We start from the raw sequence: 25,269 nt of genomic DNA, 5'->3' as shown, positions 1-25,269 counted from the left end.
GATTTTAATCATTTAATCATTTATCAAAGCACACAGATAACTCATCAGATACAGTTGTGTCTTCCAAGCCCACTATTTGCCACTGTGAAGGTAATGCTTTTTACCATCTGGCAGGCCGCCCCCCTGCACTCTCCTCTGTCTGGAGGTACCCATCGTAGAGCTCCCGGAGGTGCAGTATGAGTTCCTTCACGCTGTGCCCAGTGAGTGCGGATACGGGGATGATGCCCTGGGGCACTCGGATCTGCAGGGCAGACAGGTTGGCTCAGGCCTCGGGGAGGTCAATCTTATTCCCTGCGATGGCCTGTGGCCGCTTGGACAGTCCGGTCTCATACCGCTCCAGTTCAAACCTCATATAATCAGTATTAACACATTAGATAGCTACAATTAACACATGGTAAAAGGATGGTTAAATGTGCAATTAACATGTCAACAAATGACAGATAAAAAGGGCTGTTCATGTGAGTGTAAAATGTATGGCTGGGTGATTCCTTTGTTGAGTTAATAGGTCATTAAATCTGTTTTGCTAATCGTTACCGGCACATCCATTTAAAGTACGTATCCTGGAGCTGAAAACAACACGCATATTTTTAAAAAGCATTCTGGCTTTACATAAAATGTACTTTCAATCCGAAACTTGAAAGCAAAAACTGTGCTTAGTAAATAGATACACATTTTGAATGTTAATAATACCTGCCACTTGCTCGTGGTCCTGATACTCAACGATTCCAACGTGTGGATTGAGTGTAGTGAATGGATAAGCAGCTACGGCTGGTTTAGCATTTGAGATTGCACGCAAAAGTGATGACTTTCCAGCACTGGGAAATCCAACCTGGAAAACAAAGAGTCTTACATTAGGGAAGAGAGAGAGAGAGATTTCAGAAAAGAAACAGACATGTTAAGTGAAATATCCACAGCATGCTAAGAAAGAACTAAATAAAACATATTTTTTTCTTTTTTCAATCCCTGAATGTTGCTTTTTTCAAGGAGAACTGTCAGATACAGCGTGTGCCATGGTTCGGAGCTCCGGGTGCAATACCCGCTATTGCCCGTGCTCCCCTGGAGTGGCTTTCATTGGTGCCCGGTCCTCATTGGACAGAAAGAACCAGTTACCTTTGCCACCTGTTCCACCAAATGCAGCCACATACTCCTGGCCATGTTTGGAGAGGTCTGCCACCACTGTCCTGTCCTCCTTTACTATGATACCTAAAGGCACCTGCAACTCAAAAGACACGCTACATGTAATCTACATGACAGTGTGCAGCTAAAACAAATAAAATACACCGGACACCAAGACACTTACTCTAATGTAGGTATGGTCTGTATTTTGTCCATAGCAGTTTTTCCCCCAGATTCTCCGTCCATACCGCGATATAGTGGCGCAACCAACGACAGAGACTTGATTTGTTGGTCAACTGAAACAGCGTTGATAGGGTTAAAAAAAAAAAATTAGCTCATGCATGCGAGCACGCAAAATTAGCTCATGCATGCATGCACGCTGGAATATCAATAAATACATACCTTTTATGATGAAGGTCCCCCCCGTCTCTTCCATTTCCACCATCTGGCCTCCCAAACTCTTTGCAAGGCTCGCTGTGGAAAGTGCTTGCTCCTTTGTCTCCCTTTCCCCCTGTCAAACTCTGCGATGATCCACAAAGTAGCGAGTCTGTGTACAGCAAAACAACACCTTCAGAACTTCAAGACCTCAGTTAAGAAACCCATAACACAATGTATCTGCAATACTTTTTTAACTGAGTGCTTTCTCTGTAAAGTGTAATTAAATGACACATCCTAGTTTACACTGTCACCTCAAATAATTTTGGGGACAGGCATTCAACTGAGGCTTCCCCATTTGACCTAACATTTTACTTACTAGCTTCTTTTCTGAAATGTCTCTTTTCGTTTTGAGTTCTCGGAACTTTGCACAATTAACACAGCTAGTGGATAAGTATCCAACATTGCTGGTTCTCACAGGGTCTTGTTCTGTGTCTGCATATGATGGTAGCCTCTACGTTGCGGTTAACACCATGCTGCCTGACGCTTTCCTCCTGAACAGCTGCGTGCCTTCGTGAAAAACCCACCTTCTGAGAACAGCGTGTGAGGGCTCAGCATCATCAGGCGATTCTATCAACACAACACAGTAACATGTTTAAAATGTAACAGTAGATGTTAAAAATGGTTTACATTTAAATGTTGGCAACATGCTTTAGGTTATTTTGCAGTGCAGCTAAATTCTATATCTGTACAGGGCGCTGGAACTAGGGGTGTGGCAGCACCCCCTTGGCTTTGCATGGCTTCCATCATATACAGGGGTTACAGTTTTGTTCAATGGCTTTCAGCACCCCCACTTTAAAAATTGTTCCAGTGCCACTGTATCTGTAATTTAACTTTAGCACCACACGAATAAAGAATAGGGTGCAGGTCAAGGAAATCAAAGGACTGGACAAGTTGGGCGTTGGCGTGGCGCAGGGGGAGAACTTACGTACCTTGTGACAACACTCAGTACCCTGTGTGTGACTGTGCCCAGTATACTACTACACAAATAAACAGTGACAAACATTAATGTAATAACAATAATAATAATAATAATAATAATAATAAACTCCAGATGTATTCCGAGGTGGGTCTTTGTGACATTTTTTGTGTGTAAAACTGTCAAACCGGAGAACCTGTTTTAAACATTTTAATGATCATTTGAAAGGTCCTCGCTAACACTGCAGGTGTCGTGTCTGTTTCCACTGAATGAAGCTTGGTCTTAAAGACAATATTGCACGCTTCAAAAGCCACATACCCGTCTCGTCTACTTCACTTCTGCTCACACAGGCATGCAAAAGGTCCTGCCGAGCACGGCAAGAACCGAGGGAAAGACATAGGTACTAAACGTGTTTTGGTATAGTCGAAACACGTTTTACTTTTTCAAATTCAGGTTATCACAGGACGGCTTGTGTGTCATCTGATATTTACCAGGTTGTTTTTGAAACACTGTAAATGTGTGCTTATTCATACCTCACTGGGAGCGATCAGAGAATACTGAATATATACTACAGTAACATCATTTTGGTGCATTGATTTTTGCATGTTTTTTTCTGCATATTTAACCTTATTTCTTAATTTAATCATATATTGTGTAGGCCTATTGTCTTACCTATGAAAAAAACTTCAGAGGCAGAGAAAATGAGGAAGTCGCTCAAATTATTATCATTATTCAAAGATTTTTTTTTTTTTTTTATTACTTTTAATTTGTTTTAAGGTCCATCAGAACAGCATTGGCTAACGCTTCTTGTTTAAAAGTATTTGTGAATGTATTGTTTATGAGAAGTTAGACACCAATAGACCTGGTTACAGCCTGACAGCAGAATGTGAGCTTCTCCAGATATCTCAATAACACTGACCCATTCCATTACCCCTGCAATTCAAACCGGGCCGCTCTCAAAATCAGATCGGAGACTACATTAAAAACATAAAAATTCAACTCGGATTCAAAAACCGACATCCATAGTCAGTGTTTCAGGCTCTATGCAACGTAACTCTTGACAACAAAGCAACAGAGAAGGTGAAAGGTGATTTTATTATTTTAATATTAAACAGTACCAAAAAAGCAAAAAAAAAAAAAAAACATTTTTACTAACAGGCAATGCAGTACAATTTACATGTAGATAAAACATTCATATTTGGTCAATGGTCAAATCATAGTGTTCTCTCTCTTACCAATGGTTTACAGTTATTACAATTTTTACATTATAAAGAGCTTTTCAACATAAAACAGCATTACTATAGAAACTAAAAAAATCGTCTTTTGCAACAAGTCATGTAATATGATTGAAAGAATCCCACTATTGTCACAGTACTGGGTGTAAAATGATATAGGTGTCCGACAGCCAAACACAGCAAGCTAACTCTTAAGGCAACCTGAAAATGTAGGTGGATTGTGCTGTTATCTCTTGTGATAAATAAAATGTTGGCATCATTGTGCATTTTGTTCTCAGCAGTTGCCATGCTGTAGTTTAGCTACCTTGCGATTTCTGGAAAAAAAAAACAAAAAAAAAAAAACATACAGGTCGTACAGTATCTTGCCATGGGGTATAACAAAAAGGCAAATGTGTCTATAGAACATTGGATCAAACTTAGCCTTTGAATTCTGATGATGGGCAAACAGGTTACAGGAAGTTTGGCAAAGTTGTTTCCATTTGAGTTTGGCACTACAGTTTAAACAGCATGGCAGCAGTGCTGGAGATCACAGAAAGCAGTGAAATCAAAATTAGTCACCATGGTTTCAATGACAACAAAGGTATTCTTTCAAACCCACTCAGGTAACAGGGCTTATACACGATGGGCAACCAACATTTCCATGGTACAGCTGCCCACAGGACTGCCAAGTACAGCAACAGATATTAAACAGCCCCTGTTTACTGCTGACTCATTTAGAAGTTGCACTATTCCTCTATGAGGCCTCTGTAAGTTTTATTTTGTTTGTTAAACATGTAGCATTGATTTTCACAAACACACATCCACATCAGAATGTTTCTCTTTAACTAAAGCTGAATTACAACATCATTACAAGTGTGGCATTAATAAATAAAGAAATAGAAATAAACACAGTAAGAAAAATAAATATTGCTCCTTAACTGACAGACTAAAGATTTTAACTTCAATGGGACACCACTGAGAAAATTACCGAAGGATGCTGCTGGGGTACATCCCAGTCAACAGGGTAAGCAGTATTTTCGATAAACAAGCAAAACAAACAAAGTACACATTTAGGCATATAAGTAAAGGCATTTGTTGTTGTTGTTCTAAACTGTATTCATTTATCAGTTATGACGCTTAATACTAGCAAAACAAATCCAAGTGCTTTATGTAAAACTATCACTTTTCCCTAAGAACTTCATAGATTTTTTTTGTATGCTCCAACAAGCTTATGAAAATTCTGTCAACTGGGAATAAAAGAAAATGTAGGGTAACCCAGTGTCCCCCACACCGAAGGTAGCGGACTAACCACCATGTACATTCAACAGTGTGACACGAGCATTGGACACTATTAACACATCACAGCAGCCACTAGCAAACCACCCTTCTAAAAGGAGATTTCCAGAAGGAATCTGGTGCTTGTCAAGCTGGTTTCTTTGTGCTTTTTTAAAAATTTTCTTCTGAGACACAATGTGGAGTCTGCAAACCTGAGTCCTCTCACACAAAAATATCATATCAGTCAGTCATACCACTACCTGTGTACTTCTAAACCAATATAGACTGCAGCTCAGCTCAGAAAAGAACTTGGATACCCTCCTGGTAACTGTACAAGCAACAGTGGGAGATTGAATACAACATGTAGAAGAAAAACAGCTCCTTGGATAAAGATATCGGACACCCTGCCCTATACTCATACCTACAAGCATGACAATTTTTCACAAGCTTTACATTGATCCATTTTGTCCACCAGTGCTGATTTACTGAGCGGTTTCAGCGCCGATAAATGCAATAAAATACAGTGTGGAGAGGTCTGCATTAAAGCAGATGAAGTTTCAGTGAGGCAGTATTAAGATCCAGTGCTGTTTATATCACTAGTGAAAACCCCACTGGGTATTATAAAATATAACTGTTTCCATAAAGCGTTACAGTGTTCAAGATGCACATGGGTTGAAAAATATTGGATAACTATGGTATGGCACAACATTTTGTTTTCTTATTTTAGTATGGTGTATAATTGTTTTGGTTGTAAATAAAACTTAAAGTTACCTAAAAATAATAATAATAATAATAATAATAATAATAATAAATATAATAATAATAATAATAATAATAAAAATATGTGGAACTACAGAATCCCAAAATATACATTCTCAAATAAATAAAGCAAATATATTATTGAACTAATGGTTAAAAAAAGGACTCTAAAACCTTTCATAGCAGAATAAATGTACACTGGCTATGCACATCAAAGAAGGAGCACAGTGGGAAGTATATCTGCCTTTTCAGTTAGTGCTCAATCCATAGCAGATTCTTGAGTACACACCAGGGGGTTTGACATGTGCTAGGTTGTATCAAGTACAGGATCCTGGTTTGGGAGAATGCTGCCAATTAGAGCACAGGATTTTGAAGTCACTGTCCCAGCTCAAAATTAGCAGGACTATCACTATCACTGACTAACAGTGTTAAGTGCTGCTGAGCTACGAAACCTCTGAGCTACAAGTGAACATGGAGTGACAACCCCAGACCCACCTCTCCCTGCAGGAGTCACTGCCAGGATGGATGCTGAAGAAACTGATTAATGGTTCAGTTTGATCAACTTTACCCCACCAGGATAAACCACAGCTGAACTTTATTGGAGCATTTTATAGTACTGGGGAATAACCCCAGATTGCATCAACTATCAATCACCTGGGATATCCCTATAAATAGGTGTTTGATGCAATTCAGGTTAATTCAGTAGTTCTGTTGTTGAAATATTTAAAATTCTAAAGCTGAATTCCAGGACACCTTTCCAAATTAGGACTGCCAGTTTACAGCTGCAGATACTTCTGCTTAGTTCTCTTCTGAATTTCTGAAAACAGCATCACAGGATTGAAGTGAGACTATTAGTGACTTCGGACTTGTTTTCACCTTTACATGTTTTAAATGGAAACAGACCGGGCAATATCCAACATGAAATGAGGAAGAAATGCTCATGAATCTGCTTCAGGCTACTATACAAACTGACATATCAACACAGAATACTCAAAGAAAAAGCAAAAGCAAGGAAAGGAGGAAAAGGGAAACTGTTGGTCTGTTCATCAGAGGCTGGGCAGGGGAGTGGGGAGTGCTTTACTTTCCTACTGCTGGTAGTTCCCATACTGGCCCTAGAGAAAGAGACAAGAGTTTGTGAAAAGTATGCTGAAACATCAAAGTTACAAATACATCAGGGCAGGAAGGAGTTCAAGAAGCCTATACCTCTGAAACGCATTATCTTCAATGGCTTAATGCATGTGCAAGGCAGGAGAGCTGTGTTTGACCTTCATGTCTAGCCCAATACCTTGCAGACCTGTTTCAAATGCTTTGCTCTTTTGGCTGGTAAGTTTGAACACTATTGTGTATTGCATATCACACGCTGTAGTTTTTCCCACTATAAGTGATTTCCCCCACAAACTAAACCATAGTTTTACAACCACACTATTTCCACAAGGCAGAGAGCTTTTGTATACGGTGTTACAGTGTTGCTCTCAGGTCCCACCTGCTCGTATGCGTAAGGTCTCTGTTGCTGTGCGGAGGGTGCAGTTTGGGAAGCCCGGTAGGAGCTGTACTGCTGGCCCTGTCCCTGCTGGTAGCCCGAGTACTGTGAAGACGCTCCTTGAGCTGGGCCTGAGGAGAAGGGAGGCTTTAGGGTGGATCTCTTTTTATTTGGAACCAGCTAAACTTATAGCTGGTGACCGGCCTTATCCTTACCGTAGCCCTGCTGCTGTCCAGCGTAGCTCTGCTGGCTGGGGTACTGCTGCTGTGTGAATGGCTGCTGCTGGGTGGAGCCCTGCTGGTAAGAGGCCTGCTGTTGGCTGTATTGAGAGTTTCCTACAGAGATACATGGAAACAGTGCTTGTAAAAAGATGTATTGGCTTGTAGGGGATGCATTATGTTGTTATGACGATAGGGGACTGTTGTGAAGGAGAAGGAGAAAGAGTTTATCTTTCTACGGTATGGCTACCCCTACTAATAACAAGGAATATCAGCATGAATGAATTCAAGGACTGGTTCTTTATTAGCTGTTTATTACACTCAGTGTCCTTGTTCACTGCTGTTCATTTGTTTGATTTATTTATTCAAATCGTCGTCAGAGGAAACAAACCTCCTTCGTAATAGTGCTGGGACGACTCCTCGAAGGTCCGCTCATAGCTCTGCTCAGGGTATGAAGACTGCTGATAGGCATATTCTCCATGGCCTGCAAGACAGCAACAGAATGGGAAGGAATGATACCCTGGTATTCCACTCTGGGAGAAAAACTGCGCCTGCAGGACACAGCAGGGCACCGATGAAGAGGCAAGCAGACCTGGGATTGGACTAGAGTTCAAACCCTGATCAAATTAAGCACTGCATTCACAGAACTTCTTAAACAGTCAAGAAACGTTTCATGAACTCTTTAGCATTGCCAATGTAACCACATCAAGTTTTGACATATCTATGTCCAATAGCAAAAAATAATGATTTACAAAGAAAAAAAAGGTTTGACGATGGTGACAGTGACAGCAGCAGCTATATAACTAAGCAACAGTGTGGAGTTTTCAAGTCATTAAACCCACTGGCAATATCTTTTCTACTATTCCTGTTTCATTGCATTACAACTGGAATAAATACAGCAGCTTTGTGTCAATATGATTTCTGGTCCATCCAATTCTAATGCACTGCATTCTATTAGAAAGTCTGGATTGACTGATGTGTATTTATTGGATGAATAATCACCAATACATTCTGGTTGGATGAGGATGATGCACAAAGGCAAGGAAAACTGGCTAAAGGACAGCACTGCAGTATTAATCCTTCATCCCGGTTGTGTAACTTTTGACATCAAGTCGTATACCACAGCCTATGACACACACAGCAATCTACACAGAGAGCTCTCTAAACACCATTTCTAAGAGGGGAGATGCAGCTTGCGCAATATGATGTATGGTGTCTGTGAGTCGGTGGGACATATTGGAAGTCACATGAACAACACGCACAGGCAGACAAAAAGAATGATCACTGGAAAACTCTCACAAATGCACCTGTTTAACATATAATCGAAGGCAGAGTAGCAATGCCAGCAATGTAAACAGATATAGCACTTTCTTATGGAGAGTTACATATTTCTTAGCAAGGTGCAAAAAATAAAATAAATAAATAATTATGTCTGATATTTATTCCCAGGTGTAGAAATTAATAAAAAGAAATTAATAAAAAATTAACACAGACATAGAAAAGACCACAAATGAAGTGTGATGGAGAATAATGAGAAATCGTGTCATTACCATCGGGGTAATATTGCTGGTTAATAGGCTCGCTGGAGCTCTGACTGTGTCCATACTGCTCTCCGTAGAACTCGTCCTGCCCTAAGTACTGCGCAGCAGATCCTGAAACAGGAAACAGACAGCAGCACACCAAGATTGGGTAATCAGCTGATTTTACCAATGTTGGATTCTGGTTGCTTGTGGGGGGCACCTGTCACAAACTCATTATCAAATGTCATGAACAGCTGAATATGTGTAAGGGTTTAATGTGTATTTAGATTCTGAGAAACAGCCCAAGAACAGTCCTTAAAAAAGACATTTAGTAATAAATGGATTGATCCATAACCATAAAACAAATAGAAGACAAGTCAAGGATATAGAAGTGTCCCATACTCTCTTCATCAGTAGTACAGACCATTGCTGGTAAAGACCACTTCAGTTCTCTTATTTGTGATCAAATAAAAAATGTTCAATTTTGTTAGCTACTAGCAATCACAATTAAGTAGATATTTGTCAAAAAAGACTTCAAGTTTAAGAGCTTGTGGTCTATAGATCTGTCAACCCTTGGAAAGGGTATGTCCAGAAATTCAGATTTGTCACCCCCTTTAAATTTATTTATTTATTTTGCTACAAAAGTCCCATAACTACATAATCTAGCCACCAATTGTCACAACGATGAAAAACAATGCTAGGCAAAAACGAACCTGCTCGTTTACAAAATCATCTTTGAATTGAGTTTTCTACTGTTGCTCTTTCTGATTCATAACTTTAAAGAACACAGAGGGTTGCATGGTTGTTAATGAATACTAAATAAAGTATGGCGATGCATACTTGCAGGTTATCCTAAAAGTTACTTCTCTGAGAGTTTGTCTTGTGTTACTGTTTTATCATCACCGATTCTGACGCTTCAGACAGTAAGTGGAATGCTAAGGTGTTAAATTGACTTAGGAGTATATCATCAGTGTTCAATAGATTTGAACTCTGATATTTTAATGCAAACAGTTTGTAATAGAACCCTGCAGTGTTAATCCTGGCAGGGAATACATAGGCTGATCAAACCAGCCACTAAGTAAAGTAGACCAACACGACTTCTGATGCTTTCACTAGCATTATCAGTACTGATCGTGCAGAAAACCTGTACCGATTCAATTTGCACTCAGACTGGCTGGCATTCAGCCTTCCTCTGCCTCCATTTTTCTCATCGTTAGCAAGAAAGTGCAACAAATGCCGTCTCAGAAACATACAGGTGCTCACTTACATTAAAATGAAGAGCATCGGTAATCATGTCATCTTAAAGGTATGGAGGATGTTCAGTGATAACAGGAAATGAAGATGTTGAAAAACGAATGCAGTTACAGCACCTAATTAACAATGATTTCATTTACTTGAATATACTGTGTTTCTGCTAAAACAAAATTATTTCTCATTGCATGAAAGTGTATGATGATTTTCATGCACAAACACACACTGACAACCATAGCTAATTCTACAGTGATCTGTGCCACCTAAGGCTTGGTTACAGTATTGAATACTGCAGGTTAGGTAATGTGCTTCACAAGACAGTCAAATCAATGAAATCGAACAGTTTTGAATTCTAAATATGTCAACATTAGACCCTTTAAACCAGTAATGGACAATGAATGCTACGTGCAATGGACTCACAATGTAATCTTTACATCCAAGACACGACCATTATGCCAAGCATGGCACTATGCTGTTATGGTATCCACCCAGGGCACACCGGGAAACACAGGAATCTATTTTTAGGTACAAACTGACAAAGGCAGGTCCATGATTTACAGAGAGTGGGACGAGAAGTGACAGCTGCAATAAATCTTACTGCGTTTCTTAAAGTTAGAGACAGATCTCTCAGTGGCCTACTTGCTCCACGCTATTAAAAGCATCCAAAGACTCTCTCGGATATCGAACATTCAGCTCAGTTAGAATGAAAGATGTGAAAGTAAATGTTGCAGATATTCTCTGGGGAAAAACAACAACTGGAACTTAAATGAGTAGTTATTGACACTTCAATATAACTGCAGTTGAATGGTTTTCAATGTTGTTATGAATAGTATATATAAAATTTAAATACAGGGCAGTAACTAGATTCAAACAATGTGGCAGGGAAACTATTACTGGCACTTGACTGAGATAATCATAAAATACAACCTCTATACAGCAGAAACCTAACAAGTCACATGACCTCATACGGCAGCCACAGTGGGTCCAGGGGTAAATGTCATGGTCACTAACACCTTGCTTTATAAGGAATATTTTTATAAAACGTAGATTGCTGAAGCAGGATTGTGTCTTTGTTTGTATTCAGCACAACAAAAAAAATAAAAATAAAATAAAACCTGAACTGAAAGCTCAAAGGAAGATAGCCACCCCTTACCTTGCTGTGAGGGCCGGTAGGATCCCATGGGCCTCTGGGCCATCATGTTGTTGCCTTGGTTACCCTGTCCCAGTATTCCGATGGGCTGCTGCCCCTGGTAGTGTTGGCTTCCGGCTTGTGCTGAAGTGTAATGGGATGTTGCGGCTTGTTGGTGCATCATTGTGACTAAAAACATTATTACAGAAATGATATTTTGAACTCTTTACCTCCTGGTGCGAGTGACTTCCCACTACCTTGCCCACTGATAACAACCGCTTAGAAAGATTCTGGCTGAACAGATAAGTATTCCGTGAGAATTCTTTCAGTACGTCCAGTTCAAGTACAGTACCTCAATAAATGCCCTACTAAACAAGGCATTAAGTTAAGCTGGACATCAGTTCAGTTAGATGCTGTAATGAGCTGTGTCTTTATTGATTACTGTACCTTTAGGTAATGGTTATAAGGCAGAGCTGTGCAGGCTTGCATTAGCGATATCTGGAGTAACGGGTCAACTACAGGGTTAAAAGAAGTACCTGACTGTGAAATGTGCGGTACAGAATTGAACTGCAGAACTGCGGTATGTATGATTGAAAGCACCGAAGCTTTGCAGCCAAGTCCAAGTCCAAAACCAGAGGTATAAAGTGTTTGGCCTCACCTTGATTGGACTGCATGTTGAGGTTTGTCCGGGAGCCATAGTTTCCCATGGACTGGCCCTGACTCTGCATCTGCATGCTCTGTGACGAGGCCACTGAGTGGCTGTAGCCCGTGGCCGAGCCGTGGCTGCTGACTGGCATGCTCATGGAAGTGGTGGGGAGGGACGTCTGTCCAGACTGCTGCATGGACACATGATTAGGACCTGAGACAGGACAGACAGACAGTAGCCTGTATCAGATGCACCTTAACATTTCCCGCCAATGACAGAAATAGAAAGCTTTTTCTCCTCTGGGGGGAAGAAAACTTATATAGCTTTTTTGCTTTATTGTTTCACAGTTAATCATGAATCCCACTACTGGCAACATAGGACAGCAGAGCACATATTCACTGCAAATGAAATACTGCATCTAGGTTGGGCATTAATCAAATAATAATGTAAACCGCTGTTTATTTGAATGCCATTCATTTTAGCTGATGTATCCATTTAATTGGAAACTCACATTGACAGATATATTTACTGCTAATAGAAAGGGGTTAGCAGTAAATACACTGAGTGGACTATGTTGTAGTTCAGATGGGTAATTTTGGCAAGTCTACAAGCCGATTAGCATAATAGTGTCTCCTCCTGTGTAATATTTCTCAGAAAGCATACCGTTGCTCATCTGGTTTTGCATGAGAGAGGTGGGAGGGAGGCCAGTCACCATGCTGTCATTCAGGTTGTTCTGAGAATGGAGAGACTGGTTCGATGCACTCTGACTGATGCCTCCAGGGCCCATGTTCATATTCTGGGTGGGAGGCTAAATGTGATTAAGTGGAGAATCAGGCAAACACGTTTGTCTTTACAATCACTGTGAGAGATCTACTCCTAGTTTTGCAGCATAGCTGGGTAAATAGCTGTCTGTCCCTGTTATTCATCTGTTATTAATTGCCTTGCTTTATTGTATAAACACTGTTTATAGTGTATAATAAAGTAGAGGCGTTTGTTGTATTCCAGAACTGAGACTGAAAGACTAAAGTAGTGCAGGGTATCTCACAAGTATTCCATTATATCGCCCCCAGCAGTCCTAAGGACGTCAGTGCCTGGAAGCCAGAATGTTCTCAAGAGAATGCAACCTTCTGACATCTATTATGACAAGATTACTGTTGCTCTATAATGTATAGGTCTATCTATAGGAATCATATTGGGAAGGTTGAGGAATCCATCATACCTGTATTTGTTCAATTCAATCATATTTTTGAAAGTACCGGATTTACAAAAGAAAAGAGACGCTAATGTTGCGTTCCTCTTAATCCCAGTTAGTACAGGTAAAGGGGACAATTACTTACTGCAGGTAACAGAGACTGCATGTTCTGATTGGAGTCTGCTATTGTAGCAAGGTAAACCAGGTTTCTGTGCAGTATTTGTTGATATCTGAAACAAAATGCACCAATAATTTGCTTAATTAGGAGTTGCATCGATATTTTTCATGAAAAATCTCCTGCAACACACAAACTGTGGCCTGTGCTGTTTTATTTTTCAAACACTCTTAAAGCAATAGCTGTGTGCTTTCAAAACAGGGTGCACCTACCTGCTGTATAGGAATAGTGTAGCTTTATATATATATATATATATATATATATATATATATATATATATATATATTAAATCCTGTGTAACACAGCTGATCCCAATAGTACACACAGTTGTAAAATGACTTTCACTAGATTGCAGCATGTTAGCAGTCCGAGTATTACCTGAGACGGTACACGGTTAAACATTAGTATTACCTCCAGTGCATGTCCGGTACTTACTGAGTGCATTCTGCTGTTTTACCCTTGCTCTGGTAATCCATAATGCACTGTATCAGATGGTGGTTTTCATCCAGCATCTTAAAGCGGGGAAATAAAACACAATGAAAGATTAATTTCCCCCGGCTTTATACACATCGTTATTTTCAATGGCTGCTCCTGAAGTGCACAGAAACATTTTCTTTTCTGTACATGCACTTCAGCAAAGCTTCCCCTAATAATTCTCCTGTAGGATAATATATTAACTATTGCATCAGAAGCGTTCCCAGACACACGTTTCCACTCTAGTGTTTATATAAATCACGTTAATGTGACACGACACACTACTCTCAACTGCATAAATCGCGTGCACTATTAATAGCTCACTTTCTCAGATTGACACCAGAAAATATATTATTACCGGGTTTCAAAAATAATGTGTGCGTGTGGTCTACTACTACCTGAAATAAGTTAAATGTCAAAGAAATTCAAGAAAATCACAACTTCACACGTTCAAGTTGTAACAATACTCGGCAATTGTGTGTGTTTTTTTCTAATCAAAAATATATAACAAAAACAACAATAATCACACAAGTCACGTTTATTGTTAAGGTAATGCTTTATTCCAAGTTAATTGAAAAAAAAAAAAAAAAAAAGAACTTGCCTGTTTCTGACTCATCTGCAGACAGACGAGTCAAAAGCAAGGCATTGCAAGTTCCAGCAGTATTCTACAAACACATTATCTGGGTCAGCTAGTTCTCCTAGACTCCGTAAATTTGCAGAAGGGAAGGGGGGGGGGGAGCAATTGCCCTTTCATCACTGCTTGCCACCTTCTTCCTTCGTCATCATTCATTCATCAAAAAAGGCCACCGAGTTAGTTATGCATTGAATCTTCTGTGCTGAACACCACGAACTAGCTACTGTCTGTACATGTTTACGGCTTCCCCGACAATCAGATTCCAAACAAAGGTTTGCATAATACTAGTCAGTAACGGTATCTACACACCCCTTCAATTATCAATCATGTAGCTCTGAAGGCTTAACTGCGTAGCACAGTGCACCTGCTCATTGCTCATCAACTGAGTAACTACCGCACCTGTTTTCATAAAGGCACGTTAACCCGTCATTTTAACATGTACCTGCAACTCATTGCCTCAAAAGAAGTTACATCTCTAAATAAACAAACAGTGGTACAATATTATATGCTTGTAACACTGGTGGCATGCATTGCAATGTGCACACACTGCAGTTACATTACATGCGCAGGCTTTGTTATTATTATATTAGACAGTGGTTATCTGAAGCCTATTCACGTTTTCCTACACTTACAATTGTTTGCGTTTATGCACGTTTTAGTTATCTCCACTTGCATTTGGTATTACAATATATTTCTTTTTTTGGTTTATTTATTGTATATTAAATTGCTGTAAAAACACAAACAATTTAACAGCCAGCTGTCTTGATTCACTATTGCAAGTAGGTTCAGAAGGACACTGCACCCCGGCTTTGTTCAGCGTATATAGTTGCCCATCTTGTCAATCCCTGAAATGCACTAGTACTTTCCCACCATTGAAGGATTTCATTATCAAGCATCTAGCGAAGTATAAATACCGCGCAACAGCAATGTCACAAACAACGAGCTCCACATTACCTTTTGTATCGTCTGCTGGGTCACCTCCCCTTTGCTCCTCGGTCGAGCTGAAGCAAATGCAACAGACATATTTTTTTAAAAAGGCTTTTTTTTTTAAAAAAAATTCTAATATTTGATTATCTACCTCCTATATTACTGTCCAAAGGTTCCCATTCTGTGAAAAAGAGGGGGGACGTTCAATGAAACTTTGACTATTCCAAAATAGATATGTATTTAATAATGTAGAGTTTAAACAAATTGAAATTACCCGAATAATATGCTTAACTTCGTATATAAAAAATAACCAAGAATATTCGTTAATATTTAGAGATTAAAATATTACAATGCTATTAAGCAACACGGACGTACCTTTAATTAATTTGGTACATTCCGTTCTCACATTTCCTAACAAGGCTGTCGTCTGATTCACAACATCTTTTGCGCAAATTCCTTGGCGTAGACAGCACGGTTGTGTTGCAAAGTAGACGCAATAAGTGATGCCCGCACGTCCGAATGTGAGTGTAAACTCCCGGAAGAGGCGCTGCCGCATGATTTTGCTGTTTTGAGATTAACCGCTAGTTTCAGTTTTGATTCCACATACATTCCGTGTTTGCCAGTCCTTCTTTAAAAACATAATTTTTATTATTATAATTATCACTTTTTTTTTTTTTTTTACCTGAATTGAGATGAGTTATGACCGGGCCATTACAGTCTTTTCCCCGGACGGTCACTTGTTCCAGGTAGAATATGCACAAGAAGCTGTGAAGAAAGGGTCCACTGCGGTAAGAGATAGGCACTAAAACTTTTACATTTTATCTCCGGACTCCTTCATTTGTGAGCAATTATTATTATTGTAGTAAACATGCTGTAAACAGTGAAATCTGGTTGTATTGCAGGTTGGAGTGCGGGGTAAAAACATAGTTGTCCTTGGAGTTGAAAAGAAATCAGTAGCCAAATTGCAGGATGAGAGGACAGTGCGTAAAATCTGTGCTCTGGATGACAACGTCTTCATGGCTTTTGCAGGTAAAGCTTTTGACTGGTGTCACTGATATCAATAGCAGTGATCCAGGAATATCTTACCCAAGGTATCAGCAGGCAGTTCCAGATTAGTTCAAATCAAGGTCTGTGAAACCACCTGTTGGATGCTCATTTGACTAGTAATTGAGGGACATATGTCAAACATTGGTGCAAGTAGGATATACTTGTGAATTATAAATATGACACTCCATGCAATACCGATCAAGTTATTGTTCATTTTATACACATGCAAAACAGAAAATTCAAGCGCTGCATTCATTTTGCATTCAAATGTGGTTCAAAGCACTGTTGACTGAAACAGCCCTATTGCAAGCCTCATATCAGTACTGAGGTGCTGTACACTTGCAATGCCAGTGATTCCCTCTCTGTGTTCAGAATGATCAGCAGATTGACAGCCAGTTCTGGCAATCAGGCCTGGGTGCAATCGAGTGCTGTTGGTATGCTAACAATAACAAATTGTACTTACTGATCATGTTCCATCTTTTAAGTCTAACCTACCCAAGAATACTAATTTAGGCAGCATGTATAGTACTGTGTGTGTTTGTTTATTTAATGTGCTAGAAATCGGCACATACAGCAGTTCTCTAACTGCATTGGTTCCTAGCACATTATTGTTCTTTGTATTATCTGCTTATTAACACCACCAATGCTGTGGGCACTGGGGATATCGTGCACTTACAGACAGCAGTAAACTATTAAACAGTTATCAATGACTTAGTTGTCATCCTCAGACTGGCTCGTTAGCTTTAAGCTTAGCCATTTATTATTTCATCTTAAATGCTTTTTTGTGCTACAGTGTTTTGTTCCCCATCCTACTTCAGAAAGCAGATGCATTTTTATTGCAGTAGTTACAGGTGTCTCTTATTAATTAATTCACAGGGCTTACAGCTGATGCCAGGATTGTTATAAACAGAGCTCAAGTTGAGTGCCAAAGCCACAGGCTTACTGTGGAGGATCCTGTCACAGTGGAGTACATCACACGGTACATCTCCAGCCTTAAACAGGTAAGCACCTTCCCCCAGGAAGAGCAACCATCCATTTCCAAACTCGTGTAATGTTAGAATGCAGGAATAATAGCACGACGTGCTTTTGTTCTCTCTCATCAGCGTTATACCCAAAGTAATGGGCGCAGGCCTTTTGGGATATCCTCCCTCATAACAGGCTTTGACCTTGATGGAACCCCACGGCTTTATCAGACCGACCCCTCTGGCACTTACCATGCATGGAAGGTAGGTCTGCATCAGCAAGGTCGTATAGCCCAAGACATTGGACTAGAGAATATAAATGACTTATAAAAGAAAAGGTACAAGATACAAAGATACTAGCAACCCAGCAGAAGAAGAGTGGTTTAAAGACACAACAACTAGATTTGTACAGTATAGAGTAGGGAGGGGAAACATTATCTTATCAACAATTTGTTTCTGTACCAGCACGGTAAGGGGAGGCAACGACTTTATATGTTAGTAAGAACTGATATGAAATTAGTATAATTTGTGATTTTGCAGAAGAAATCGAGAAGGTGCAAAGTGAAAATTGTAGCAAATTAAGTTCACATTCATTTAACAACCATCCACAATTAGGAGTTAAGCATGACATTACTGATCTACTAATCTGATTAGTTTCACTGATTAATGATGCCAAGTTCTCATGAATGTTATCTCTTAGGCAAATGCCATCGGAAGGTCTGCAAAGAGTGTTAGGGAGTTCCTGGAGAAGACTTATAAAGATGAAGCAATGGAATCAGATGGAGAAACAATCAAGTTAGTCATCAAAGCACTTCTTGAGGTAAAAGCAATACTTGTTAATGTGCAATTCAAAACAAGCATCATTATACAGTGGTCTTCAGCTAAGAGAACACCTCCCGTGAAGCAAGCGAAGTGTTCTCTTAGAGGGCATTGACCACCTTGTCATGACACATGTGCATCAACATATGAAATGAACAGAATAAGAGAAACAATAGGCAAGTTTGTTAATACACTGCAATAATAAAACTAACACACAAACTAATGTTAATAAACTGTCAAACTAAATTAACACAGCACCCTTACATTAAATGCAGCAGCAGCTCTAGATTAATTATGAATATTTCAGGTGGTCGAACAATTTCTGACTTTTTGTAGCAAGAGAAACACCTGTACGTTTTGCAGTTTGTTTACATGCCATGTTGTAGCTTTGAGGTGCACTTGTGGAAATCGGAATACAAAATGAGGCCATGACACATTGAACAAACCAATCTGTGTGCCTCGACACTCATGATGACAAGTCACATTTGAAAAGATTGAATAAACCGTCTGAAATGAAGTTTGATGATGAGTTATCAGTAGCAGTGCCAAAAATGGTTCTTTTAAGAGGACAAGAGCATTCTCTTAGAGTTCATATTTGCAGAGACTACTGTACACAATACAATTATCCACCAAGTGTTTTATTTAGTGTGGTCCAGCTAATAAAATTTACCATTTTGGTTCTTAAACAGTCAACACAAGCCACCGCCACACTGTTGTACTCTTATTTAATATGGGTGGTCACATCTAGGCCAGAAGATGCACAAATAAGATTAATTTAAAAATGGCACCAAGGTTGTTTTTGTGTTTTGTTTTTAGGTTGTGCAGTCTGGTGGCAAGAACATTGAACTAGCTGTGATGAGAAGGGATGAGCCATTAAAGGTTCGTATAGGAATACCAGTTGAAATCTGCAACAGTTTTAAAACCGTCTCGTTTTTTGGATGACCATTTCTAGCCTACTTCTTTAAGACATTAAATAGGAGCACCTGAAAGTTCACATTTATCACTCTGGCAAAAGTACTCTAGGAAAATGACGTTTAAAGGAATTTTATTCTCCTCATCTCCTCCCCCACTTTAGATTTTGGATCCTGAAGAAATAGAGAAGTATGTTTCAGAAATTGAGAAAGAAAAAGATGCTGAAAAGCAAAAGAAGAAAACATAAGCCTTCAGACTACCCTTACTGTTTACTTCATTTATAAAAAGAAAACCACAAAACAGCACTCAAGTACAGAGGAACAAAATGCTGGTTTAATAGATGCTGCAATAAAATGCTATGACAGTTTGTCATTTGTCTCCACTTCACGGATGCTGCCTCTACACATTGAGAACTGTATTAAATGTGTATTCTTCACACTTGCAATATTTCCAGTAAATAGAGGCAATTAGAATAACCAATCAGTTTCAGCATATTTACCATAGCTACATAAAACAGGTTAGCCATGTGGAATCAAGTTAATGGTTTAAAAAAAAAAAAAAAAACTAATGTACAAATTTAGGAAGTACAAAGAGTAAAGAATTTTGATTTCTTCCCAAGTAGTATGACTTCCAGTGTTAATCACGTCAGAAGTGAATGCAATGGCATGAAAGCCACAGTAGGAACACTCTAAAGACAATGGTCTGACATCTTTCACATTAGAAATGAACAGTAGCTTCCCCAGCTACAGGTTACTGCAGGGGATTCTATATCTAAACACTAAAATGAGTAATAAAAAAAAAGTCTAACTACAGCAACAGGTTTATTTGCAATGGGACAGAAAAAAAATCCAGAATCAAAGATTTTTCTTCATGGCTGTTGGAGTAGTGACTTGCTTTGAGTCTCCATAAATTTGTACACAATTAAAAAAAAAACACAACCTTTTGATTCAAGCACAATTGTAAACTTTCTTGAATTGTGATCCACCCATTAAGGTAGCAAACAACTGGAGAGTCTGTCATCCAACAATTTCCATTGCTCTGGTGCCATGATTCAATTTATAGAAAGCAGGGCAGATTATATTTACAACTAAGCAAAACACAACATACAAAAGAAAAGTGCATTTACATAGACTGAGTATTATGCAACTCAGAAGTTCTTATACCGCATAGATTTTGTAGCAGATGCATCTGGGAAGGGTGGGGTGGTTGATAATGCCAACGCAAGTTTCAATTTTTCTCTAATTGAATACTAGAGTGGTTAAACTAATGGGTCCTAAAGAAACATGGTGACAAGAGTCACACATCCAAATACAGGAGTTGCACAGGAAACATATTTGGTTCTCTTTCTAGACATGTTTATGTTCTGAAAAGACAAACTTTAAAAAAAAAAAAAAAAAAAAAAATTCCTTGGTTTACGGGGGGGGTGGGGGAATCCCTCACTGGGTGGAGCAGACGTAAGATTAGTCAACATTAAGGTTTTCAGGAAGACAAAGAACCCAGTCACCCTAGGCACTGAATATGTAGCAATAACCAACATTTTGGCCATATCTTGTGATTGGGGAAATAGTTACAGCATTTTTAAACCAAATTAAAACTAAAAATTGACCTCCCATCAAATCACAAGGTAGTACTATGCTTCCAGTAAATACCAGAAACAAAAAAACAAAATTCTTCACAATTGTCCAAAACCAAAAAAAAAAAGTGCATACTTTGAGATATTTTCACTCTTAAATCATAGCACTTAAGATTCTCACAAAACACTAAGTGTAACAGTAGAATCCTTACTCTGCTACACTTGCCTCCACAGTATAAACCCATGATGAGCACCACTGGCCTAGAAAAGAAATGAGGAAACGGTTACAAAGCAATAATTCATACAGTCCAATACATAAATCAATTAGAGTGATCCTTACCCACTCTAACTACACCCTTCCACTGCCCACTCTCTGTGGGTTGGGAATCCTCTGTACTGTCCCTCGGCCTCTCCGGCCACGAAGACCACCACGGAAAAACCTACCAGGGACCCCAAATGTCTCCACATTGAGCTTCCTCTCTTCTGCCCATGTAGTCCTTCAACATGAATATTTAGTCAACAGAAATCACATTACAGCCATGTCCTTAAAAGTCTACACTGCCTACGAGTACTGGCATAAAACACTTACCTGGCCTGAAGTTCTGAAGAAATATTATCAAAGAAAGATTTTGTTTTATCATAGTAGCATTTTGGGGCATGGGTGTCCTCATCTCCTGTCCCTTCACTATTCTGAGTCTCAACCCCAGAGTCACCTTTTTCCTCTCCATCTGCAAGTTAAACATGCGAGTATTAAGAGTTTTGTTTTTGGAATTAAAGTACTTTGCTCATTACAGGCTTGCGTTTTAAAAAAAAAAAAAAAAAAAAAAAATCATGGCAACCAAAATCATGCAGACCTTTAATATTCAGCTTGTTTTGCAATTCTTTCTCAAGGTCTTCTTTGATGAACTGGGCATTTGCACTTTCAAAATCAAAGTCTGCCTCAAACTGGATGGTACCAGAGGCCTTGGCATTCACATTCCCCACCAGGTTCTGTCCTTTCCCCCGGTTCCTGGACCTCCTGTTTGCTATAGAGGGGGGTACACTTACCAGCCATTTGGACAGCAAACATTTAGCTTACAATTAAATGAGCCATTATGCATTAAAACATTTTATAGTGGTACGTGTGTTCTGGCACATTGGGGCTATATACAACTATAATAAGTTTAGATTAACAGATACTCAAAACAGATTGCCAAGTCTCACCTTGTCGTCTTCTTTGTGGTCTTCTATTCTCGCCATTATTCTGCACCTGGTTTTTGTCTAAAGCTGTATCAGATCCAACTGGGACTTTTTAAAAAAAAAAAAAAAAAAAAAAAAAAAAAAAAAAAAAAAAAAAGTAATTTGTAAAGCACAAACTGTACTAAACAGTTTCACATGGGAGGGCTATTTCTCGATTTGTTATCACAACTTCCAAATCAAATGATTCAGAAATACTCAAGTGCTTCTATCAGGGATGCGTTTGTTTCAAGTGAAGGATCCCATCCAATATCCATGATGGTAAACGCCACCACTAGGTCACGCCAGTTTAGAACTCACCACATTGCTAGAATGGCACTTACTTCTCTGTGGAGCCTCCTCTACAGCACGCTGAGGCAGCTCTCTGCCAAGCTGTTGTAGCTGGGGGGGTTTCTTCTGCACCGAGTTCTCAGCTGGGGTTGTCTGAACAGCTTGCTCGATCATAGGGCCCCTGCGAACAGGCAGGCTGTGAAAACCTGCCCCTGGAAAAAGGATACTGATTACAGATAATCCGGAATAAAGATACCTTCTACACAAGATGGACACTGACTTATTGTACATTTGAATTTGAAGAGCAATGGATATTTTAGAAATATTAAGTTTCCACAGAAACACGCTTGGTTAAATCAAATATACTGAAATGCTTGAAGGGAAAGCTTCTAAGGTTAAGGTTTTAAGTCAAGTGAATTTCAAATACTGAAAAATTACCCCAGAAAATAGGATTACACTTTGAACTGAACTAGAATATTCTTTCAGATTAAATAGGACATTAACAGATCAAGAGTTTCTTGAAGCAGTGGTTGAACAAAGATTTAGCTCTGGACTAACTGGACTGTTTCATTGTTTGAATCCAATATCACTCTGCATGAAACACAGAACAAACTACTTGTAAAACTACGCTCAGCTTCCAGGTTTTGAATTGCGGTAAAGACCAGCTTTCATTGCACTTACCCAACCCCAATGCTGCAGCATACTGCTGATTCAGCAGAGAGCTGGCAGCGAGTTGGCTGTAGGACGACATGCCCCGGTACGGGCTGTAGGAAACCTGGGGCTGGTGATAAGAAGCTGATGCACTGCTAAGGGAGGACTGAAACATTTTAAATGATTTGAGATGTAAAGCTTCTAAAATGACCATTTACAATAAAAATGCAAAACACAACCACAAAACACTTTGCGCTACATACAGTAAACCAAAACATTCACAGATGCACTAAAATGAAAAGATTAAATTAACAATTGAACCAATTAAACATCAGGCTTTCAGAATACAAACAGCTAAAAAAAAAGCAATGCTCCAGACATTAATGACGTTTCTTTAAACAAATACCAAAATGTATGCATTTTGACTACACCAGCAAGTCTACATGTTCGTGCCTTGGCGAGATTAAATAACAGCATTGCACTATACAGCCAAGCGTGTATGGACCATATGAATGGGTTTATGACGACTGTTACAGCGACTGACCAAACCCCACCTACCTGAACAATTGCAGGATCCTGAGGCAGACCATGGTGATGTTTGGGAGGCTCGCAAACAGTTATATCTTTGATGTCGCTTCCTCGAAATATGATGTACTCATATATCTCGTCTCGAGGAGGCACCGGCCTTTCAGTGGGGCGTCCCTCCGTTCCAAATGACCTAACTGTCAAACAACGTTTCCATGTTAAATTCAAGGAGTAGTGAGCGTCTCATACAATAAAGTGCTTGACATTGGACAAGTTAGTTAAGAGTGTAATGTTAAGAGCATCAGTAGTTATTGAATCTGAAGATACTATCATGTCTAGCAGAAAGATTAAAAGTATCTACAACTTTATTTCGATGGCTTTAATTAAACCACACGTGCTTCATATTTGGCTAAGTGCCCAAGCCATAATGAAACAATTTAATTAGAATTTTACTTTGAGTTAAACTAGAAGTGAATAGCAAACGAGATGTTACATTTGTTCAAATATAGTAAATGTAATTTTTGAAGGAGAAGTCAAGTAATGGCTACTCTTAAGATCGTTCTGTGCCGACCTTAACGAAATATGCATTTCACACTGATAGAGTACATAATTATTCCAATAGATAAGTTACCTAACCACGCCGAGACAAAAATCATACACCAAAGCAATTAAGATAGCTACGCTTTTTCAGAAGTCTTACCTTTGGCTAGAGCCACCGTTGAGTTGTCGGTGTCGATGGTGTACAAAATGCCTTCATACCGAATCTGGGCCTTGGATATCAGGCTGATTTTACTGCCGATATATGGGGTTCCGGTGCTCATGGCCGGTTTGTAAATAACAAAACCTCCGCTGTTTCTTCTCTATTTTAATGTTTTTTTTATTTTTATTTTTGAGAGTCAGCTACAACTACTCACTACTCCTTCTCTCGCTGACTGGCAAGTGAGCTGCCCACCCGCCTCCGTAACGGTTTTATAGGCAGCGCTGACAAAGGGGCGGATGATAAGTAGAGATGTGCGAACTGCTTCCTTTGAAACCTGGGCACGCTCCTATCTTTATATCTACAATGGCTATGATATATATATATATATATATATATATATATATATATATATATATATATATATATATATATAGTACTGTATGTTTTAAATACTGCTGATTACTATAAACTCCAGTCTTTAATCAACTCCAATAAGGAGAAAATTCCATAATGTTAGAACTTGAATTGTGTGACTTTTCAGGTTTGTTTTTCCTAATTAAAGACTTCTCCTTAGGATTTATACACTAAAATACAACAGTCCTTGCGTATATTAATCATACAGCGCTTTGGTTATTTGATGTATGTGCAACCAGCCGTTAAAGCTTTTAAAGTAAAATTGTTTGCATCGACTTTTGCTGTGCTTAAGATAAAGTCATGAGAAGATGGACTTTTTTTTTTTTTTTTTTTTTTTTGCCTTTCAAAGTCTAGTTTTCAAATATGAACAGAATGAGAACACACCTCGGGCACTGAATGTGTTAGTAGGACAAGCAAAGATATGTATGCCACACACAGCAGATTTCCCAAATTAGTATGTGTCCTATGTTTGATTTTAGGGTTACACTTGTTGTTTAATAATTTTCCTGCAGGGATAAGTTACTTGGCTGTAAAAAGCATTTTTATAATCACAATTTACATTTATTTTATTAACTGCATAGTATACCTTTTTGTTTTAGTTATTTGTTCTGACGTTGAACAACTGAATCTGTGAATTTACGTGTACAGTTGTTTTCAGTAAAGCTGAATGATCTGGTTTTCCAATCCACATTTTGTGCAGGGGTGAAATCATAATCAGTAGGTAATCTTGAAAGGTCCCATTACCTCAGCAAATGCATGTGTGGACGGCTTGAGGTTAAGGGTGCATTAAAGGTCA

General features: G+C 39.0%; 3 protein-coding genes and 1 pseudogene across 7 annotated transcripts; 1 reads left to right on the top strand and 3 right to left on the bottom strand.

The window, feature by feature from the left end:
• Positions 1-100: 100 nt before the first annotated feature.
• Positions 101-2,112, bottom strand: LOC121298451 (annotated as a pseudogene).
• A 3,679-nt stretch (positions 2,113-5,791) lies between these two features.
• On the bottom strand, positions 5,792-15,555 carry LOC121298502 (calcium-responsive transactivator-like). Of its 3 annotated transcripts, none has more exons than XM_041225647.1 (11): positions 15,392-15,555; positions 13,765-13,841; positions 13,300-13,384; positions 12,626-12,770; positions 11,975-12,175; positions 11,341-11,460; positions 8,967-9,068; positions 7,808-7,900; positions 7,414-7,533; positions 7,202-7,329; positions 5,792-6,830 (listed from the first exon to the last, which is right to left on the bottom strand). In XM_041225647.1, exons 1-11 carry the CDS (start codon positions 15,458-15,460, stop codon positions 6,804-6,806), a joined length of 1,167 nt encoding a protein of 388 aa, XP_041081581.1. In that variant the 5' UTR covers positions 15,461-15,555; the 3' UTR covers positions 5,792-6,803. The 3 variants fall into 3 exon arrangements, with proteins under 3 accessions (XP_041081581.1, XP_041081580.1, XP_041081582.1); XM_041225646.1 differs by having other exon boundaries at positions 5,793-6,830; positions 11,341-11,505; positions 15,392-15,553; XM_041225648.1 differs by lacking the exon at positions 8,967-9,068 and having other exon boundaries at positions 5,793-6,830; positions 11,341-11,505; positions 15,392-15,553.
• Positions 15,556-15,882: 327 nt separating this feature from the next.
• On the top strand, positions 15,883-19,471 carry LOC121298304 (proteasome subunit alpha type-7). Its single transcript, XM_041225357.1, has 7 exons — positions 15,883-16,152; positions 16,267-16,393; positions 17,288-17,412; positions 17,515-17,637; positions 18,074-18,193; positions 19,009-19,071; positions 19,268-19,471. The coding sequence occupies exons 1-7, from the start codon at positions 16,057-16,059 to the stop codon at positions 19,349-19,351; spliced, it is 738 nt and encodes a 245-aa protein (XP_041081291.1). The 5' UTR covers positions 15,883-16,056; the 3' UTR covers positions 19,352-19,471.
• A 94-nt stretch (positions 19,472-19,565) lies between these two features.
• Positions 19,566-24,375, bottom strand: LOC121298303 (protein LSM14 homolog B-like). 3 transcript variants are annotated; one of them, XM_041225355.1, is made up of 9 exons: positions 24,060-24,375; positions 23,393-23,556; positions 22,865-23,000; positions 22,237-22,395; positions 21,881-21,964; positions 21,532-21,702; positions 21,267-21,405; positions 21,018-21,174; positions 19,566-20,938 (listed from the first exon to the last, which is right to left on the bottom strand). In XM_041225355.1, exons 1-8 carry the CDS (start codon positions 24,178-24,180, stop codon positions 21,027-21,029), a joined length of 1,122 nt encoding a protein of 373 aa, XP_041081289.1. In that variant the 5' UTR covers positions 24,181-24,375; the 3' UTR covers positions 19,566-20,938; positions 21,018-21,026. The 3 variants fall into 3 exon arrangements, with proteins under 3 accessions (XP_041081289.1, XP_041081288.1, XP_041081290.1); XM_041225354.1 differs by having other exon boundaries at positions 19,566-21,174; XM_041225356.1 differs by lacking the exon at positions 21,532-21,702 and having other exon boundaries at positions 19,566-21,174.
• Positions 24,376-25,269: the final 894 nt, after the last annotated feature.

This window comes from Polyodon spathula, chromosome 23 (genome assembly GCF_017654505.1).
Source record: "Polyodon spathula isolate WHYD16114869_AA chromosome 23, ASM1765450v1, whole genome shotgun sequence".
Lineage (NCBI taxonomy): Eukaryota > Metazoa > Chordata > Actinopteri > Acipenseriformes > Polyodontidae > Polyodon > Polyodon spathula.
This window is presented reverse-complemented; position numbering and strand designations above follow the sequence as displayed.

Excerpts from the sequence above, each read along its gene's own strand:
- LOC121298303 (XM_041225354.1), bottom strand. The coding sequence starts at position 24,180 with ATGAGCACCGGAACCCCATATATCGGCAGTAAAATCAGCCTGATATCC. Across the intron at positions 21,965-22,236 it reads AGAGGAGGCTCCACAGAGAA|TCCCAGTTGGATCTGATACA; the intron begins GTAAGTGCCATT and ends TTTTTTAAAAAG. Across the intron at positions 21,175-21,266 it reads TCTTCAGAACTTCAGGCCAG|GACTACATGGGCAGAAGAGA; the intron begins GTAAGTGTTTTA and ends TTCATGTTGAAG.
- LOC121298502 (XM_041225646.1), bottom strand. The coding sequence starts at position 15,460 with ATGTCTGTTGCATTTGCTTCAGCTCGACCGAGGAGCAAAGGGGAGGTG. Across the intron at positions 12,771-13,299 it reads TGCAGTCTCTGTTACCTGCA|CCTCCCACCCAGAATATGAA; the intron begins GTAAGTAATTGT and ends AATCACATTTAG. Across the intron at positions 11,506-11,974 it reads CAACATGCAGTCCAATCAAG|TCACAATGATGCACCAACAA; the intron begins GTGAGGCCAAAC and ends TAATGTTTTTAG.
- LOC121298304 (XM_041225357.1), top strand. The coding sequence starts at position 16,057 with ATGAGTTATGACCGGGCCATTACAGTCTTTTCCCCGGACGGTCACTTG. Across the intron at positions 16,394-17,287 it reads CGTCTTCATGGCTTTTGCAG|GGCTTACAGCTGATGCCAGG; the intron begins GTAAAGCTTTTG and ends ATTAATTCACAG. Across the intron at positions 17,638-18,073 it reads GCACTTACCATGCATGGAAG|GCAAATGCCATCGGAAGGTC; the intron begins GTAGGTCTGCAT and ends GTTATCTCTTAG.